The 15,153-nt window shown below is 42.7% G+C and overlaps 2 protein-coding genes across 8 annotated transcripts in view; both read left to right on the top strand.

The window, feature by feature from the left end:
* Positions 1–378: 378 nt before the first annotated feature.
* On the top strand, positions 379–9,780 carry STRAP (serine/threonine kinase receptor associated protein). Its single transcript, XM_030478903.1, has 10 exons — positions 379–644; positions 1,765–1,900; positions 2,766–2,847; positions 3,096–3,168; positions 3,747–3,843; positions 5,261–5,398; positions 5,990–6,126; positions 6,844–6,993; positions 7,394–7,459; positions 8,841–9,780. Exons 1-10 carry the CDS (start codon positions 533–535, stop codon positions 8,900–8,902), a joined length of 1,053 nt encoding a protein of 350 aa, XP_030334763.1. The 5' UTR covers positions 379–532; the 3' UTR covers positions 8,903–9,780.
* A 1,255-nt stretch (positions 9,781–11,035) lies between these two features.
* The window catches only part of DERA (deoxyribose-phosphate aldolase), a 54,332-nt gene continuing 50,214 nt past the window's right edge, over positions 11,036–15,153 (top strand). For 2 of the 7 annotated variants that reach the window (XM_030478907.1, XM_030478904.1), the window contains exon 1: positions 11,036–11,254. In XM_030478907.1, the coding sequence (XP_030334767.1) occupies positions 11,224–11,254 (31 nt within the window). In that variant the 5' untranslated portion in view covers positions 11,036–11,223. Of the gene's footprint in view, positions 11,316–13,273; positions 14,504–15,153 lie in introns of those variants that run through there. The other 5 variants (XM_030478908.1, XM_030478910.1, XM_030478906.1 and 2 more) reach the window with 5 other exon arrangements.

The raw sequence follows: 15,153 nt of genomic DNA, 5'->3' as shown, positions 1-15,153 counted from the left end.
CTGGTCTATTAGGAAAAATAGAGGAGAGCAGCGGAGCAGCACAGTGGTACGAAAAACTAACAAGAAAAGAGGCGGGCAAGGCCGCAACAGCACTGGTACCGCTTCATACGAAACCCCCGACTACTGAGAACCAAGCGCAAGGCTGGGGCGCGCTGGGAGCCGCTGTCGAAGAGCTCAGAGTCAGCACAGCGGAGCGATGAGGAGCAGCGAGCCCTGTCCTGAGGACCGGCTCCGCAGGCGGCGATGTGACACCGAAGCGCTCCCCTCGTACCGCCCGCCTCCCCTCATCGCCAACTGCCACCCCGCGGACCGGAACCAACCCCCGCCCCGCCGTGCGCCTGCGCCTACCGCGGTTCCGGCTGCGCGCCCACCGCCGGGCGCAGCTTCCGCTCCGGGGCGTTTCCGTCTCGTCATTTCCTCCCCCGCCGCCGCCGCGATCGCCGTTTCCTGCCCGGCCGGAGGGGTCTCGTGTCCCTCCGCAGGCCCCGTGCGCGCGCCGCCGCCTCTCCCTTGCTCGCCCCGCGCCGCCGCCATGGCCATGAGGCAGACCCCGCTTACGTGCTCCGGGCACACGCGGCCCGTGGTAGACCTGGCTTTCAGCGGTGTCACCCCCTACGGCTATTTCCTCATCAGCGCCTGCAAGGGTGAGCGAGGACGGGCGGCCCCTTTGTTTTGGGGGTGCCCTCGCCTCCGGGGTGGGAGTGTGGGGAGCCTCCGCCGCGCTGCTCGTAGGCCGCGCACCGCCTCCCTGGGGGGGTGTCGCAGAGGCCGGCGTTCGCCGAGGAGGTCGTGCGGGGGTGCACCGCTCGTCCAGCGAAACTGTGGTGCGTGTAGGGTCGTACTGGGTTATGGCGGTGCCAGAAGAAAAATGGAACTCACAGCTGATTTTCGTGGTGGTTAATTAATTAACGGGTTAGCCGGGGGTTGTCAAAGCCCGCATGCGCCTAGTTTGGATCCAGACTGTTGGGGGGGTGTGTGTGTGTAAGCGTCGAAAAGATTTATTTGTAAAACTGTCCGTTTCTACTGTCTGCGCACATAAGCTGTAGGTTTTAGAGTGAGCTGCCGTTTAACCAGCGCAGCTGCCTTGCTGGTCATAGAATGAAGAAGTCCACCTCCTTTCTCATGAGAATACTTCTCCTTTTGTGAATAGCATTTCCCCTTCATACAAATATACGTTAATCTTATGTATTCAATATGTTAATCTTATGTATGTAGTCATGAGTTTAAAAGGACGTCTCTGCTCTGGAGGGCTTCCAGTTCAGTTCTACATCTTCTTGTGTGAACAACTTTTTGATAGCCTTCCAGAAAAAAATATATTCACAGGAAAGGCTTTCTGTTTCTGTTTTACATAATCTCTATATGTGCTTTAAATGTATCTGATGACAAACACAAGGCCTACTTCTGCATACTGTTAGTCTGATAATACTGTTACAAAGTAAGAAAATAAACCTGCCCTGCCTGAAGAAAACTACTAAATATAAAACCGGAACAAAGCGCTCCTTTCTGTCTCCGTTCTACCTTAACAGAAATCTAAAGAAAAGTTTTATCTCATTTGGAGTAGTATTTTAATGTCTGTACAGTTTTAGAGTCATGAAGCAAGTACAGCTGCATATCTAAGCTCTTCACCTAAACTCTTTTCCAAAGAATAGCTTCATAAAGTATGTGGCATTTCCACATACTTTATGCTTGTGCAAGGGAGTCTTTTTTTGTAAACAGCTTCCTTATTTTATCACATCACCTGAATATTGGTTTTGTTTTTTGAAGATGGTAAACCCATGCTGCGTCAGGGCGACACAGGAGACTGGATTGGCACATTTCTCGGTCATAAAGGTGCTGTTTGGGGTGCCACTTTGAACACAGATGCCACTAAAGCAGCTACAGCAGCAGCAGATTTTACAGCGTAAGTGATTAACTGTCTTTGAAATCCGTATTTTATTTTAGTCTGTAGTGCTCTTTGGTGACGTATAGCTATAGCAAATTACTGATCTGTTTGTTTTTCTTTAGTAATTGTTAGCTTATTTATGGCTAGCCAAATTAAAACTTAGACTTTTAGGTTCCTGAAAGCAGCTACAGTTAATTCCATTGCGATGAATAACTATGACTGCTTTTTAATAAATATACTTAATTACCATACCAGTTTGCTATAATAATATTTGTGTATGGTTCTAATCTCTGGCGCTGTAGTTGGGGTAGAATTGAAAGGATGATTTTTATTTTGCTTCTACCAGTTAGCTTATTTTTATTATTGCCAGGTTGGATGAGCAACCTGGTCTAGTGGAAGGTGTCCCTGCCCATGGCAGGGGGATGGGACTAGATGGTCTTTAAGGTCCCTTCCAACCCAAACCATTCTGTGATTATTATAGGAAAACTTGTGAAAATTCTAGTGGATTATTTCTTAGATTTTTTTTTTTTTTTTTTCTTGTTCATTTGCAGCCTGTATTAGTATTTGGCAAGTTGAATTGTGTTAGTAGAGGTTAATCTCTATTAATAAAGTTGGAGAGAAAAACTGCCTTTGTCTTAAAACTAAGATGTTAATTAGTCTGCATTATCCTGAAGAAGAGGATAACGAAAAATTGTGGGATAGTGCAAAAAAGCTTTAGTAAAAACATGTGTTTTAATTGACTGGGTCATATCTTATAAGAATGTAGGATTTATGATAAAATGTTATCATGATGTCAGAGAAGATTGCTCACCATCTAATCTGACTGTCCAGGTTGATTTGTCCTGGTGCTACTAAAACATAAACGTTTTCTCTTGCTGTTTAGCAAAGTGTGGGATGCTGTGTCAGGCGATGAACTAATCACATTGGCTCACAAACACATTGTCAAAAGTGTGGATTTTACACAGGTATGAAAAACTTATATACCATATCCTCCAGGGAAGTAAACTCTGGAGTATGTTTTGCTATTAGTTGCTTTTCTACTTTTTATGCGTTTATCTTAACGGGCAAACAATCTAGTGTGCTACTTCTAGCTTTTAACATTGTAGCTTAAATGTAATAATAAGTCTGTTAGATGCTGTTACTATAAGATTCACGGATGAAGGCTGATATTGTGATTCAAAATAGAGTTGACCCTTTATAACTTCTGTTTCAGGATAGCAATTATCTGTTAACAGGTGGACAAGATAAACTGTTGCGTATCTACGACTTGAGCAAGCCAGAAGCGGGTGAGTGCTTTTTAGAACTGGTTTTTGGGTTGAGTTAAATAAAAGTTCTGAAATCAAGAGCTACTTTCTGTTATGAATCACAAGAGACAAAGTTGAGGATTGTGTTACAAATGTAGTGTCTATATCTTTTCGCTATAGTATGATAATCTCTATGTTCTAAGTTTACATTTTTACAAGTGAATTAGAGTTTATAATAGATTTCCAGGTTAGCATGTTTCAGCTCAACACACTCATTAACAGTAGGTCTAATTAATTAAAATTTATCTTAAAGAAAAAAGAGTCCACATATTTATGTGTGTTTAAATTCATTTTGATACTGAACTACTAATGATTGATATGAAGCTAGAGAACCCTGACTAGTTAAACTAGTGAAGCTTTTTAAATTTAGGTGATCAGATACCCAGTTTACAATTATCCCGTTCCTGGAATAAGATCTATGAATAAAGTCATAAGTGCTTGGAGTAATTTTACAGTTTCTAGTACATGGAAATCCATATAGCGTAAGAAAGCTCCCAAACTGCTGCATGAAATTTATTTCATTTTCTTACATGTATTAAAATATTTGACTTTATTTTAAGAACCTGATGTTGTCAGTGGACATACTTCTGGCATCAAAAAGGCTTTATGGAGCAGTGATGACAAACAGATTCTTTCAGCTGATGATAAAACTGTCCGGTAAGAAAAAGTAACTTTCAGCTTTCTAAGACGCTCACTTCTATTTACTGTCATAATCTATGTGAGAAGATAGGTATGGTTTTTGGTAAAGATAAGTAACACAGGTTATTTGATCCTAGATTATTATAGCTGCATGCCTAATCTAACATCTTCTGATGTTAGAGGCATAAGTCGTGGTAGTTCTAATTTACCCCATAAGCATGTCCTCCCTGATAAGAAGAGGTGGTCTTTGAGAACTGTATAGTGTAATAAATTTGCTTTTCATAATCATAGAAAAGATGAATTTATAGATGAGGTCTTGTGCGTACACATTACGCTGAGGTATTGCTCCCTTGTTTCTTGCAATCCAACCTTGAAAGATGCACAAGGCATGGACTAACCAGTCACTGGGATAAAAGACTGGGAAGAGTATCTGGAAACAGTGCACTGCTAGTAGACATAGCTGTCTTTCTCTGCTGTGCTGATAAGTTGAGTAGGCTTTAGTGTTTTTATAAGATGGAACATCCAGTCATGATGAAGTGGTTTGTAAGTTTACTTTATGCCCAATCGGTAGATGCACTGAAGCCTAGACAAGCCTGGCTGCTGAGGAGATGAATTGACAAAGACCTGTTGTCAAACTCTGCTCTCCAGAAAAGATGGAAGATGTGCCTCAGCTTTCTGGCTGATAGGATGTCATGGTTTAAGCCCAGTGTCATTTCATGCTTAGCTGATTCACCATTCTTATATTTGTGGCACAAATGAGGGTGAAATAGAATGGTCTTTTCTGCTTTGTGGAAGGAAGGATGGGACTGTGAAGTCGCTGATGCAATTTCCCCATGGTCTTCTTTTCAGCTCCAGTTCTTTTCAATTTCCTAGAGTTCAAGATAGACAAGAGCCTAGTCTTGTTTACTTTTCTCTGATTGTAGAAATAGAAATGTGGCAGTCAGCTAATGAATGAAGATTCTTAACTTGTCGTAGCAGAACAATTTCATTTCTTTCCTAGTTAGATAGCTCTTGCACCCCTACATAGAAAATTTCATTATCTTGAATTAATTTCTGTTCTTTGTATAAATTGACATTAGTGCCCCTTTGCCTTGTGAAATAAAAAGGCAGAATGGAATCTTCAAGCCTTGCTTCTAGAAAGCTGTACTGATCAGGAGACTTATGACAAGATTTTTAATCTCTAAGAGAATTCTTGAGTAGTTAAGTGTTATGTGTACCATTTAATATTGTTGCATTAAGCTTCAAAAGTAAAAGTATTTTAAAGTAAGCATGTCTGAAAACTTTGCTTCAGTGAGAACAAAGAGAAGAATGCCACTGAAAATCTGAATTACCTGTGGAATCAAACCACATTCTTTGTTAGGTGGCTTTTTTGATCCAAATCTTGCCATTGCTGAAGTAATCTGAAAGGGTTTTTCCTTTTTTGTTTCCTCTTAAGCCTCTGGGACCGGAGTACTATGACAGAAGTGAAGGCACTAAATGTTGCAATGTCAGTGAGCAGCATGGAGTACGTTCCAGAAGGGCAGATACTTGTGATAACCTATGGGAAGACTATTGCTTTTCATAGTGCAGAAACGTGAGTCCAAACCACAGAGTTTTCACGGGTTGAGTAATGGGCTTGGTTGTGAGTAAAAACTGATTGTACAAGGCCAAAATCACCAAGTTGTCAGAACTGGCATTAGTGGACATCTTTGTTCAACATCTCTGTCGGAGGCAGAGTGTGAAACAGCTACCCTCTTCTTAAACAGTGAACCCTAGCTGTCTACAAGGTGCTAGACTGTAAAGGTTTGGTGCCATTTTCATATTTCACACTAATTGTAATTGTAGTTAAAGTTTCATCCAGGGTTCAGTTCAATGCTTTTCAGAGAACTTAATTATTTATACATCTCTATGATGTCTTAAGAAAGCAAGTTACACACTTAAACATATTCCAGAAAGTAATTCTGAATGTGTGAGCTTTTATTTTGCTTATTCTGAACTTGTTCCTAACTTGATGAGCATGATTTGCAAGTATTAAAACTTACTTCAGAAACTTGGGCAAGGGGCGATGTATCCTATTTTTCTTAAAAGCAGTTGTGGTTAGTAGTATCACAGTTTCTTTGCTCTCAATATTAGTTTGTTTTTTTTTTTTTTTAATGAACTTTGGTAACAAGCTTTTCTCCCACAGTCTAGAGCAGATTAAATCATTTGAAGCACCTGCTACAATCAACTCTGCATCACTTCACCCTGCGAAAGAATGTTTGGTTGCAGGTGGTGAAGATTTTAAACTCTATAAGTATGACTATAATACAGGAGAAGAATTAGGTACGTTTATCTTCTGTAATCAAAAATGACTTCTGAAATGCATATTAGAGTAATGAAATAATGACTAATAAATGAAACTTGTACTCAAATAAGGTCTCAGTCTTGCATGCTGTGCAAGAGGATGAAAGGAAAAAATGCTTAACTGATAATATACCTTATCTCGGTATACCTAATGTTATTCTTCTAGAACTAATTAAAGCCTGCATTAAAAAGCTTTTTACACGTACTTAAAAGAAAGTCATTCTGTATTGCTGCAGTAGCAAGCCTAAAGTGTCATAGCATTCATTAGGTATGTCTAATGAGTTGCAACTACTTTTATGAAAAATGCGATATATTTGTGTTCTTGGTAATGTTGGCCAAATATGTTTAAAAAAAAAATAAATTTGAAGTTTGTTTATTGATCCTGCCCTCCTTTAAAATTCTGTGTGTGCAGAGTGAATGGTTGAAAGAACGGAGCAGATGTACTCTGTGGTCCTGGCTTGCTTTATAGTTTTGCCTTAAATAAATAAGCACCTGCAAGAAAACATTCATATGTTAGCTAAATTAGAGAGCACTTAAATACCAATTAGTAAAAGCTTTGGTTTGCATCAGAAGTTAAATACTGAGAAAATGTCCTCTCCTCCCAGTATTTCTCCCCCTCTTCTAATCATTTTTACGTAATAATTTCAGTTGTTGGCTAAAACGTGGAATGAATGGTCTTGATGTGTTCTCTTACAGAATCTTACAAAGGACACTTTGGTCCAATTCACTGTGTGAGATTTAGCCCTGATGGGGAACTATATGCAAGTGGCTCTGAGGATGGTACACTAAGACTGTGGCAAACAACAGTAGGAAAAACCTATGGTCTTTGGAAGTGTGTAGTTCCTGGTAAGTGTCTGCTTGTTCCTGGTAAAACTTGGCTGCTCTGTGTGCACTTTTTAACTAATATCTGTCATAAGTGATAAACATCATTGAATTTCATACAGTAACTGAACTGTCTTCTGAGGGTTTCTATATCCACTCAAATCTGTTAGATTTAAGGATTTAGTTTTGTAGATGTCATTTAAGCAATTAACTTCAAGCCTGTAAGCTTACTGAATATAGACACTTTGTGGATATTCAAGCAAACAGTCTGATGTATGTTTAAAACAAAGAAATATGAGATACTGCTTTTTAGAAGTTTTAGAGATAAGAATCTAAAATTTAACTAAATTAAGTGGATCCCCCCCCATTAAGTTTTGGGGGGGAACTGAAGGTATTGACTGTTATTTCTCCCTCCTCTCTACAGAAGAGGAGAATGCAGAAGCAGCAAAAGCAAGGACCACCCTTCCAGGAACTGCAGAGGAGGAAATAGGTAATGCACTGAACTGCCAGCTTCAACTCTGCTAAGCGTTAAAAGATAGTGGCATTTGTTAGTATAGAAGAGGTAGTTTTTCCCAGGTACCTTCTGGCATTTTTCACTCTTCTCAAAAGATCTTTGAATACGTTTTCCTGAAAACGATGGCCGCACGCAAAGAGTTGTGGTAAATGGCTCGATGTCCAGTTAGAAACCTGTAACGAGTGGTGTCCCTCAGCGATCGGTGTTGGGACCGGTCCTGTTCAACATCTTTGTCGGCGACGTGGACAGTGGGATTGAGTGTGCCCTCAGCAAGTTTGCCGACGACACCAAGCTGTGTGGTTCGGTTGATACGCTGGAGGGAAGGGATGCCATCCAGAGGGACCTTGACATGCTTGTGAGGTGGGCCGATGCCAACCTTATGAAGTTTAACCAAGCCAAGTGTAAGGTCCTACACCTGGATCGGGGCAATCCCAGGCACTGCTACAGGCTGGGCAGAGAAGAGATTCAGAGCAGCCCTGCAGAAAAGGACTTGGGGGTGTTGGTTGACGAGAAGCTTAACATGAGCCGGCAGTGTGCGCTTGCAGCCCAGAAAGCCAACCGTATCCTGGGCTGCATCAAAAGAAGCATGACCAGCAGGTCGAAGGAGGTGATCCTGCCCCTCTACTCTGCTCTCGTGAGACCTCACTTGGAGTACTGTGTACAGTTCTGGTGTCCTCAACATAAAAAGGACATGGAGCTGTGGAGCGAGTCCAGAGGAGGGCCACGAGGATGATAAGAGGGCTGGAGTACCTCCCGTATGAAGACAGGCTGAGAGAGTTGGGGCTGTTCAGCCTGGAGAAGAGAAGGCTGCGTGGTGACCTCATAGCAGCCTTCCAGTATCTGAAGGGGGTCTACAAGGATGCTGGGGAGGGACTCTTCCTTAGGGACTGTAGTGGTAGGACAAGGGGTAATGGGTTCAAACTTAAACAGGGGAAGTTTAGACTAGATATAAGGAAGAAGTTCTTTACAGTGAGGGTGATGAAGCACTGGAATGGGTTGCCCAGGGAGGTTGTGGATGCTCCATCCCTGGCGGTGTTCAAGGCCAGGTTGGACAGAGCCTTGGACCACGTGGTTTAGGGCAAGGTGTCCCTGCCCATGGCAGGGGGGTTGGAACTAGATGATCTTAAGGTCCTTTCCAACCCTTACGATTCTATGATTCTATGATTCTATAAAATGACCATGTGGTAAGTGTCATACTAGTGACTAGAACTGAGCAGACCGAACAGGTGGGGTAGAATAACTGCATCAGGTTAAATGGGAAAATAAACTGAACTGGTGTTTAAGCAAACCCTGTAATATTTCATTGGTTTATATATCTAAGATAGAATTAAATAACACCCTTTTTACTTAATTGCAGAAGATCTTGCCTCTGAAAACTCAGATACAGTGTACAGCTCAACTCCTGAAGTTAAGGCCTGATTATTGCAACCGTTACGTGACATACGGACATACGAGACTAAATCCAGTGACCGGTGATAAACAGCAGCCTTCCAGAGTGTGCTCTCTACATGAGGCAAAGATGGGCAGTAATTGATGAGAATGCGGTGGAACTGGCTAGGTGTTGTCTGTAAGAACTGAATATCCAAACAATAAAAAAGAAAAAGACAAGTAGTAGAGTTCTGCTATCTTCTTAGCATAACTGCCTACTGTCTTTTCAAAGAAGTGTGCAAGCCAAGCTCCAGTCTCTCCAATTTCAATTAGACTCATTGTAGTGTGGGGGGGTTTTTTTTATTATGGAGAGGAGAAACAATGGCTTTTACCCCCCCCTTTTTTTTTTTCTTTAAAGTTGGAAAATTTGGCTTTAGTTGAAAAGAATGGATTATGTACTTAATGTGTTTGGTTCGGGTTTTGTTTCATTGTACGCTGCTTCTGAATGTTTGTTTTCAGTTGTCTTAATAAAATGCCTCTCAAAACTCGTATCTTGCTGTTGAGCGTGGGGTTCATGGAATGAAAAAGTAATGGAATCTTTTCTAGCATCCTGGGTTTCTACTATACAGAGGGAAAGCAATAAGAATGTTTTAGTGTTGGTACAGACTGTGGCAAGTTCTTTAATCTGTAAGCTTTGTGTCTTTTTATTCTTTAAAGTTTGAATGTAAATGTGAGTCTCTAAAATCAAAACCAGTGAAAACTCCTAAATTAAACATGCTGCCTGAAGTACTTGGTTGTACCTGAAAATCTCAGAGGTTGGCTAGGAGTCTGTATAGCACTTGGGTTTAGTCCTCCAGAGTGGATAAGAAACTTACTCTTTCAAGATTACACATCATATTTTCTTCATTAAAGAAAGTATTGCCATTCTTTCACTTGTCATTTTCTTTAATGTTATGCTGAAAGGTTTACGTGATGCATTCTGTAAAGAAAGAAAAGTAATACAGAGGTATATTTATTCATATGCCTTTTTATTTTTCATGCTCATATTTGTCCTTAATGTTCTTCTGGATCTTTTTTTCCCCTAAGAGTACAATAATGCTATCATCCTAGAAAATTGAAGGTTAACATTTGAAAATTGAGGTATAAATTGAAATGTGGGCAGCTATGTCTGAACATGAGAAAATGCTTTTCACTTGTGAGGGGCAGTCAAATACTGGAACAGATTACTTAGGAAGGTGATGAAGTCTCTCATCTTAAAGATACTCAAAGCCCAACTGGATGTGGCCGTGGGGAACCTGCTGCATCTTGAGCCTGCTTCAGCAGGTGCTTGGACTTGGGTGGTCGGCAGAGGTCACTTCCACCTCCCAACTGCTGGAATGGGGGAAGTAAGAAGGAAAACAAAGAATGATCCCATGAATCTTTGTTTCTTAGTACAGTAGTGTTGAGGCTATGTTACTTCACAGACACTATTCCAAAATTAGTTTGCAGATACCTATTTGAATTTTAAAACCAAACAACTTGCAACCCTCTGATATACAGCTAATTGTGTCAGCCTTATTTCCAATCTATTTCAGCCTAGAAGCTGTTTGTTTTACAAGCTGAAGGATGTTTAAACAAGAAATTCACACACCTCGCGTAACTTACTGCAGGCTCTAGTCTTTGTGGCATATTTCAAGTAGGCTGTTTAGCATTCCACAGAGACTTGAATAGCATCCTCAGATTTCAGAGCTGTGACCATTTGCTGCTTTACAGGATGCTGTCTTGAGTTCGTGGTTTCTTTGCTAGCACTGAGAAAAGACGGCTGAAATTGCAAGATGTATTACCTAAATGAGAATATTAACAATATGTAATACTTTTTTCATGCGAGTTTGTGTCTTCACAACTCTGGTGAAAAAAGGCTGTGATGTTGTCAGTGGCTTTGTTACTGAACTTTAATTTTCCAGGTGTTATGAGAAAGTTTTACAAGGCCAGTAAGTTACAGAGCCTGTGGCACGTACGTGTAACACTAGTTTCTATTTGAAGGTTCGACTCGAAGGAATGTGAAGCTGCCTGGACTCCTTATCATCAAGAAGGCAGTTCGGGTGTTATTTATCCTTAAAGGAACGGAATATCCTACAGCAGCTCCTGCCGCACGGCAGCGGTCTCGCCCCGCGGAGGCTGAGGGGCGGCGGTAGGCGTAGGGCTTGGGTGCTTCGTTACCGCCAGCTCCCCAACGCCGTGCTCGGCACTAACGCGGTGACGGCGGGGGAGCGCCGTGCCCGGCGGCTGCAGCAGGCCCGCCCCCCCGCCGCTTCCTGCCCGTGCGGGGCGGGACCGGTGAGGCCGAGCTCTGCCCGCCCCGCCGGGCCGGAGAGCCGCCGGCAGCGCGGGCCATGGCGGGGCGAAACCCAGGCACCAAGCTGGGTAAGGAGCGGCGGCCCGCGGGGAGGGCGCTGTGGAGCCGGGCCTGGCCCCGGCTCCTCCGGTAAGACCTGTTGGCTGCAGAGCCGCGGCGTGAAGGGTTCCGGAGGCGGCGGACCGGGAGCGCTGCTGGGCCAGGGCCGCTCGCACGCACTGGGAACGGGCGGAGAAGCGCTAGTAAGCACCGGACGGCTCCCGGCTGTAGGGCCGGCCCCTCCGCCGCGGCCGACGCACTTAGTGTGTACGAGCCAGGCTGCTCCAGCCCCTTGTTTTTATGAGAAGCCAAGATAGAAATAGACATATGATTCCTTTAGCACAGCATACACCCCTGACATATAAGCATGAGGTGTGTTGGAGGCTTGTTTTCCCTTTCGTACTCCAGGTTAAACAGCAGTTGAGGTTTGCCCATCACATGGGGCTTCAGCTTGAGAGGCTCCGAGCAGGGCACCGGGTTGTGGGATGGCCCCAGCACTGTGGGACTCGGCAGCCCTAGTCCTGTTGTAAAGCTGGGCCTGGTCCCCTCTTGAGCACCTTAGTGGTTCTCACTGAATAAACCTCTCCCCTTCTTTCTCCCCAAGAGGTTCAAAACACTTCCTATTAGTTGGATTCTGATTTGCAAGCTCGGGACTTTACCTCTCCTTATCGCTCTCTCTGTTGCTTGCTCTCCGAAGACTGGTGAGATTTTGCAGGTGGTTTCCAGGCCCAAAAAGTGTCTGTGACACAGAGAAAGGCAGAGAGCAACCAAGCAAAGATTTCTCTGCCATTTCCCAGTTGGAGTTCCTCTTCTGCTGATTGCTGGGGGTAGGAATAGAGAAAGGGCTACAGCTGTCTTCTCCACCCAGCAAACCCCAACTGCAGTGGTGGAATGAATTAAGGTGATTGGCCTTCCTGCAGTCTGCCTTTGAGGTACAGTAATTTGGTCGGTATAAGCAGATGGCTAATTAAGTGAAGCAGATAGAGGGGTGGCATCATGGAAGATGAGCAGCAGATGACAGCAGGCGTGGAACAGGTTGATCTCAGTCAGTCAGCACAAGCAGAGTTCAGGAATCCATGCTGCAGTGTCATGTGGCTTTTCATAGAGCTAACATGCAGTTAAATGATTAGCCTGTGGACAACTGAGTTGACTGCATTTTCATTCACCAAAATCATTGACATGTTGTAACTCCCAAAAGTGAGCTGTCAAATTGCTCTCTGATGTGCTCATTCGTGAGCTGCTTGCAGGGACGTGAGTTTCAACCACAGCCAACTGAACAGCATCTTTTTGCTGAAACAAACATTAATAATGCAGTGGCAAAACTTCAGCATCTGTTAGGAAAAACTGGCATGAAAGTTTGCAAGTGCACTCCAGTTACTTTAAATTCGGTGCATGTTGTGCTTTTTCTTGCTGTAAATTTAACGTTACAATTAATTGTTGATATGTGTGTGGAGTCCAGAAACTTGAATATGAAGTCAGTTCGGTTCTTACCAAACAGTTGTCCTCCGACAGACAGGACATGTCAGGAATGCTGTGCTGCCAAGTGGGAAATTACTGAAAGAAACAGTTGATCTCACTAATATTTGGCCAGGTCTTCCTGTACATCTTTAATCAAAGGAGAAGTATTCAATCTGCAACTGACTAGCACAACATAATTGTTGTTTTTTATACCACTAAAATAATCTTTGAGTATGTTCCAAGTATTTTCTATAACTCTTTCTTCTCCTGTAAGTAGCTCTCCCCTGCCCAAAAGGCAGAGTTAAGCTATTGCTCAGGGTTATTAATATAGAGCACAGGAGGATGGATGTTTTCAGGGCTGCACCATGTGGCCTCTTCCTGCTGCAACTGATACACCTGGAAAGGCCACAGCCCTCAGTTTATCCACAGGTACTTGTTGCCATCCATTCTCAGATTTCTTCATGAAAATCAGTTGCAGTCAAAATGGGGAACCGGGGTTGGTTAATCTTGAGAAGAGAAGGCTCAGGGGGGACCTTATCACTCTACAGTTACCCAAAAGGAGGATGGAACAAGTAGGCGGCTGGTCTCTTCTCCTAAGTAACAAGTGATAGGACAAGAGGTAACACCTCAAGTTGTGCCAGGGGAGGTTTAGGCAGGATATGAGGAAAAATTTCTTCACAGAGAGGGTGATCAGGCATTGGAACAGGCTGCCCAGGGAAGTGGTGGAATCACCGTTCCTGAAGGTGTTCAAAAACCATGTAAATGAGGCCCTTAGTGCATGGTTTAGTGGTGGACTTGGCCGTCCTGGGGTAATGGTTGGACTTGATGATCTTAAGGTCTTTTCCAACCTATGCTATGATCTGGGTTAGATGTGGGACAGGGGAATAGCAGGAGAACGCCATGGCCATACCTGCTGTGGCTGTTTCTAACCTTGTGTCGGCTGCTTTAAAGGGAGAATTGAACCTCCCTGCCCTTTTGCTCTCCTGCTAAATACACATGTGAAATATGTGAAGTGCTGTGTTTAAGTTAAGGTGCTGTATTTTACTTAGTGCTGTATTTTAGCTGGTAGCAGTGCTCAAAAAGGATGTGTTAAACCCTTGCCTTTATCTTTCATGGTTGCTAGCAATACACACTGCTTCTGTGACTTAGGCACGTTGGCTTTTGAAGGTTTTGCCAGCTTGTGCAAGCAGCTTTAACAGTAATTCAAGCGATTTGCCCTGTATCTCACAGAGCATTCTGTAGGATTATAGTCTTCTAACAGGGACACCTACTGGTAAAATATGTTTTACTTTAAAATGTATTATTTGAGTCCTTTTCTCTGTGCCTGCTATTTCTGTGCTTGCTACCTAATGTCATAATTTAAGCAGTAAATTTCTGATGCTGCCATTAGAGAACATCTTTTTGTTTATCAATGACATGCCAAACTCTTCTCAAATCATTGTGTATGATGCTTTCCCATGTGATTTTTTTTAATAAATAAATACATTTTTGTAAAAGTCCTTAATTCATCTTTTCTTCCTGTCTTTCTTATCACTGTTCCTTAGTAGAAGAAGGTGTTTACTTGGAATAAAGAACCAGTACATTGTAGCACAGATAAAAAGACACTGATTTGCATGAACCAGTTAGAGGGTCTCTAGTCTAATACAATGATACATTTGCCAGCAAAAAGGTGGATAAGGAATTTTACAAGTTTGTCATTCCACAGGGACTGCTTGAGGGGTCATTCTTGAGTAGTGAGGTTCACCATGATGCCTGCAGGGGCTGAAAGGAGTCTATCTCTCCTGCTCTGCTCCCAAGGATGCTGGAATATAACAGACCAGGTGCTTCATGTTTTGTCACATTTCAGAAAAGCATCAGATGCAACATTTTAATGCCACTTCACAACAAAATAGCAAACTGCATCTATCAGTCTCTGTTTTGTAGTGTAATCTAGTAGCATATTCCTTCGGTTTAACTGCAGGGATACAGATGTCTTCCATGTGGGTTTTCTGTTCCCTGCAGGTGGAATTTTGATGCAACAACTTCAGAAGTCATGGAGAAGGAAAGATATTTGGTAACCTTGGGTAGAGGCAGAAAATGGCAAGTAGGATGTTTAAAACCAAACAAATAACACAGGTGGTGTGCATGGAGCCTGAATGTGTGCCTACATGCAAGTCTTTCTTCAGGCCACTCAGGAGAGGTAGTGGAATCTGAATTGGAAAGGGAAATGGCATGAACTGTAACACAAGGTCATGTGGTAGAACAACAGCAAAATTGATTGCCAGTCACATAGTTGTATTGTTTGTTGCATTGGTAAAAGGGTAAATCCTGCCTGACCAACCTAATTGCTTTCCATAGTAAAATGACTTCATATTTTGACAAACGGAGAGCAGGGGATGTTGTTTACTTCAATTTTAGCAAGGTTTTTGACGTTTTTTTGCAATATTTCCTATCCAAGTTGGGACACTTGGATGAATGAATACTGAGATGG

The sequence above is a fragment of the Strigops habroptila genome, chromosome 3, assembly GCF_004027225.2.
Source record: "Strigops habroptila isolate Jane chromosome 3, bStrHab1.2.pri, whole genome shotgun sequence".
Taxonomy (NCBI): domain Eukaryota; kingdom Metazoa; phylum Chordata; class Aves; order Psittaciformes; family Psittacidae; genus Strigops; species Strigops habroptila.
Note: the sequence above shows the minus strand (reverse complement) of the source record. Positions and strands in the feature narration are given on the sequence as shown.

Bases quoted from the DNA above. Each gene is read 5' to 3' on its own strand.
- STRAP (XM_030478903.1), top strand. From the start codon at position 533: ATGGCCATGAGGCAGACCCCGCTTACGTGCTCCGGGCACACGCGGCCC. The intron at 3,169-3,746 runs GTGAGTGCTTTT...CTTTATTTTAAG, and splicing joins CTTGAGCAAGCCAGAAGCGG to AACCTGATGTTGTCAGTGGA. The intron at 6,127-6,843 runs GTACGTTTATCT...GTTCTCTTACAG, and splicing joins TAATACAGGAGAAGAATTAG to AATCTTACAAAGGACACTTT.